This window comes from Dermacentor silvarum, chromosome 8, assembly GCF_013339745.2.
Source record: "Dermacentor silvarum isolate Dsil-2018 chromosome 8, BIME_Dsil_1.4, whole genome shotgun sequence".
NCBI lineage: Eukaryota > Metazoa > Arthropoda > Arachnida > Ixodida > Ixodidae > Dermacentor > Dermacentor silvarum.
In genome coordinates, this window is record NC_051161.1 from 21271000 (window position 1) to 21275883 (window position 4884).

The 4884-nt window shown below is 50.6% G+C and overlaps 1 protein-coding gene across 1 annotated transcript; it reads left to right on the plus strand.

The window, feature by feature from the left end:
- Positions 1–1498: 1498 nt before the first annotated feature.
- On the plus strand, positions 1499–4638 carry LOC119460770 (cuticle protein 10.9). The gene is made up of 3 exons (XM_049671805.1): positions 1499–1634; positions 2347–2424; positions 3202–4638. Exons 1-3 carry the CDS (start codon positions 1626–1628, stop codon positions 3574–3576), a joined length of 462 nt encoding a protein of 153 aa, XP_049527762.1. The 5' UTR covers positions 1499–1625; the 3' UTR covers positions 3577–4638.
- Positions 4639–4884: the final 246 nt, after the last annotated feature.

A 4884-nucleotide genomic window follows, 5' to 3' on the forward strand; every position in this document is an offset into this window, starting at 1 on the left:
ACGACGGACCTTGGCTGCCAAACATCTCACTCCGCTTTACGCAACAATATATTCAAGTGTGTCGCCCCCGCGGTAGCTCTTTCCCGATCTCCGACGTTGGCGCAATTCAATGCATTTCAATGCAACCTAAGAACAAAAAAACTCGCACGTGCGTTGGCGCAAAACAAGATGGGAATGACAAACGGCCGGCTCGCGCAAGACTGCCTCGTTCGCAATTATTCACGCGCGAGCGAGAGGACAAGCTGCCAGCGGACTCTACTAAGGCTGGTTAAACTCCTGTGAAAAGTAACCGCGCCAAGACGGTGATCCCAACTCTTGCTATTGCGGTTGACGATTACAGCTGAACGTAGGCGCATACTCGGGACACGTGAAAGAAGAGAAAAGGCAAATCTCCAGCGCAACTCACCTCCATGAAACTCCGCTAACGTTAAAGAAAGCAAACCACTAAGTCGGAATGTCTCCCGTATTGTCCGCGTAAATGCCTGGTGACGCACGACGGCACGACGCGAAAGAATATACCGCATCGAAGAAGAGCGACCGCGCGATGAGAACCAGCGCTCTGGAGAGTACGAGACGCTCTTTTTGCTCCTGCAGAGTCTTTCACCGTCAGGAGAAGGGGAGAGGGTAAACGGCGAGAAAAAAAAAAAAAAGCAGAGAAAGATGTAACTGGACTCGGAAGGTCCGTCGTCGTTTTCAGGGTCCGTTTTCACTCAGGCATTCGACGTGCTGCTGCTCGCTCCCTTTCACCTCCCCCCCCCCTCCCCCCTTACTTGCAGCATATAGCTTCACTCTCGCGTTTCTCAGTCCTCGGTGTCCACGCGATAGAAATTCGACTTTCTGCATCCCCTACGCGTGTCTCTGTGTGTGCACTGGTGGTCGACGCGGTCGGTCAATTCGAGGCCAACCAGAATCATCCGTCGCCGGCTGCGGACGGCTAGATTAAACCGCCCGATAAAGGCCATCCAAGACTTTTTGCAGATGCGCGCCAACGGAATACGATTTGAGCTAGTAGCCGCATGTCGCCGAGACGCATTGGCAAAGAAGGAAGAGGGCAGTAGTGGGGGCAAGGGGGGGGGGGGGGGGGGAGTTATTGCGTGTGGCGAAGATGGGACAAGTGTGTGCGCGCGCGTGTGAGCGTGTGTGCGATGCGCCTGTCCAAGAGGCCACCTGGCAAAACTGGAATAAAGCAAAAACACCTTGAATGAAATGAACTGGTTGTCCTGCTCTCTGTGAAGACGGTGGGCACCTCTTCCGAGGGCAAGGGGGACAAACTGTACAGATAAAAAAAAGAAAAGAGCAGTGGGCTTTCTCTTTACTTCCCTTTAGAAATTAAGAGACTTGAGGAGGAAAGAAGCTAAAAACCGTCTGAAAGCAAAGGAAGAATAATAATTGCAAAACCCGGTGAGAAGAAGGCAAGAAGAAAACTGGTAAGGCGCTGCATCACGAATGGGTGTCCGCGTCTCTGCGTCACGTGACCGTCCAGGATTGGACCGCGTGCTGGACGACGAGAGGATCCTTCGAGCGACGGGTATAAAAGCGACAGTCCGCTACTCGGAGATCATCACCACTTCACTTTGCTCTCTTCGGCTTGTACTTGGGAACAGCTGCTCCTTTCCTCCGCCAAGATGATCAAGGTAAGGAGACGACGCGAACGACTTCTTGTGACGCCACCTTCCGGGCCAAAACGAAAAGAAGGCGAAGAAGAGAAGAAAACGATAGTGCCGCCTTGAGGACTTTGCGCCCAGCATCCATTATTTTCGTTCCGTCATTCACGTGCTCCGAGTGTACGACGGACTCCCTGGAATGCTTTAACGATGCCGGTGGACAAAGAGAGGGACTCGCACAACGCCTACTTGCCTTACGCTTTACAAATGCGCGTCTTCAGCCGAAAACGAGGAAGCAAGGGAATTGTTACTTGGTGAAGGATTCTCGACAGCCGTTGCATGATGTGGCACTTGCACTATTAAGCGTCTAAATATGGTTGGCTACGGAAAAACTGACAATTTCGCTGTGAGCAATATTAATTGGTATTCTTGACAGCGCCTGCCATGGATTTGGTCTGTTGTGAGGTTGTTTACATGGATTCAAGTGCGCGGATGATTTCCAAGAGAATTGATCGTGCAAAATGAGTGCAATGGGGGTAATCGAACCTGATACACAGTAATGAAATGAAAGGCAAACGTAGACGCTGGGGTTGGAGAACTTTACCGAAAGGATATTGCGGTCTATGTTGATTTGTTGACGTCAGCCACGATTAGATAATCAACGTTAGGCTCAGCAGTTGCCACTTTCTGCGTTTACAGAGTTTGCCATTGCAGTTCTTAACATCATACTACTATTCTGCAGATCGCCGCCATCCTTGCTCTGGCTGTTGCCGTCCAGGCTGTCCCAGTGAGGTTCAACGCCGAAGGCGACCTCGACACCGTAAGTACCGCTTCTGTTCTCACGCAGCATCTCTCTTGTCACAATTGGACCGTTATTCCTGATTGTACTTATGTGAAGGCCAGAAAGCTTTTGTTAAGCTTATGTTGCGGCTAAAAAGAAATATTCCCCAAAAAAACATCCCGCGAAATTTCGGTGAAAGTCATAAAAGGAATTATTTGTATGCTGAGAAGGACCACGTCTTCGCAGCATCAATTGAATCCGATCGGTAGAATCTTCGAGTGACTATCGCTCGCTTTCCTTTGTGATGATATTGCAGTTACCTTTAGGACAACTCTATTATTGTAGGAAATAAGTGGAATATAATGTGTTTAGTGAAACCTGTGTTGTGTGATTTTAATCAATGTAGTCTTGCTACGCGATCGAATCTTGAATAGAGTTCTACAGCTGCCCCCAACAGCTTGGCACTTTGCAGTTATCGCGAAACTCAGCTAAACGAAGCTAAGATAGGAGAAAGCGGCGCATAGCACGGAGGCAAGCTGCAGAGAATATGGAAAAGATTAGTGCAGAGAGAAAGAGTCTTAAAAAATGTATTGAGCAAACTCACAGAAGGTGGCCTGAACTAATGTCCTCTAGCCTGAAACTCTGCTCACTGTGGGCGGAAGTGGAGAAAATGAGGGGTGCGGGCAGTGATGATGAGAATAAGCAAACTGGAAGTATACCTCGATTCTTAAAGTCAAGCAATAATATCTGATAAAACTGTGTAGTGACCGTTGCTTATGTGTTCCTTTTTTCTTCATCTGCCCTTCCACGTGACAGGCCGCCCAGACCTTCGCCCGCGCCGTCCTCACCTCTGACGACCCACTGAGCCAGCCAATCCCATACTCCTTCAAGCACGAGTCTTCCACCGAGGAGGGCACCCACACCCACGAGGAGTCCGGTGACGGCAACGGCCGCGTGACCGGCAGCTACACCCTTACTCTCGCCGACGGCCGCCAGAGGACTGTCCGTTACACCGCTGACGAGACCGGTTTCCACCCCGAGATCGTCACCAACGAGCAGGGCACCGAGTCCAACAACCCAGCTGACGCTAGCATCACCTCCAGCGCCCTGTCCGGCCCAGACGCCGCCCACGCCGCCGAGCCCGAGCGTCTCCGTCTCCTCGCCTCCGGAGGCTTCAAGTCCAAGGCCTAAGCTGGAACCACTAGGACGCTCGCCCACGCCAGAGAACTAGCTGCGGCGGCGAGTGCGGAAGGGCCAGCGGAGCAGGTCTTCCTCAACCGCCGCCGCCAACGCCTTCCCACGGACAGCGACGATGACCACGAAGCGAAGAAGCAAGCAAAAAATGCTCTCTCCCCCCTATTTATGTTTCCCCCCTCGGCGGCAGAACCTGCGCCACTGTTCTTCAGTGCCTCGTGCATCTGTGAAGAGCTCATCAATTTCCATTCGAACCAGGCGTCGCGCAAGATGCACCGCGACCTTGCAGGCTTTTGAAGAAGAAAAGTATGTACGTCCCCGTCGTTCCCTCTAATGGGGTGGCGCTGACCTGGCTGTTTCCTTGGCGCCGGCAAGTGGTCGCGTGTTAAGGAGAAATGGAAAAGGTCCCCGGTTACTCCCCATCGAGAAAGACAAGAAACTGCCATCTCTGTTTGTAAATGTCCTGAAGCCAGAACATGGAATCTTGATTGTCGTTTTTCACGTTGTGTGTTTTTGTCTTTGACCCGTGGCCTCGTGCAATCTTATTTTGTTCAGACCACCGCGTTCCTCACTTTTTTTTTGTTCCTCTATTTCCTTCCTCGCTCTGGAAACGGTTAGCGCACGTTCCCCCAGACACCGCCGCATACTGATGTTGCCCGATCGCTTCCTCGCTGTGATAGGAGCGGCTCCTTAACATCCACGCAGAGCCCCTTCTGGTGTAACGCTAACTAGCAAGCTAGCTTTAAGTAACAATTGCGGGTCACATATATACGTATAGTGTACAAATATTTGTTCCTTATTTTTGCCTATTTCTACTTTTCTTTTTCTAACACTTTTTTCACAACACAGAAGCATTCCACTACTTGACGGTTGTGATAAGGGGTAGTCGGCACTAGACATTGCAGCACCTAACTAGTACGTACGCCTTGCTTGTTACGCATGTTTGTCTACGTCACTGTCCAATGTTCCTCTCACTAGTTTGTGTGTCCTTGTCAGTTCTGTGTACTGGTTTCACGAACTACAGAATAAAACGCTAAGCAAGCCCTGTATGAAGCAGCACGCACTGAGACATTCCAATTCTTTCTGACGCTACCTTATACAGGACGCACTGCGCTCCAAGGCTAGACGACGTCTTTTTCAGCCCTTTCTCTTGCGCATGCCCTTTAGTTACCTTGGGCATTTACGTTTCCAGTTCATACGATAGGAAAGCGAGCTTCAGTACATGTTACAAACACTAAACAAACTGTTTCTCACGATGCACTCCGAGAGTCCCATGGTTTCCAGGGCTCAAGCATTGATAGGCAG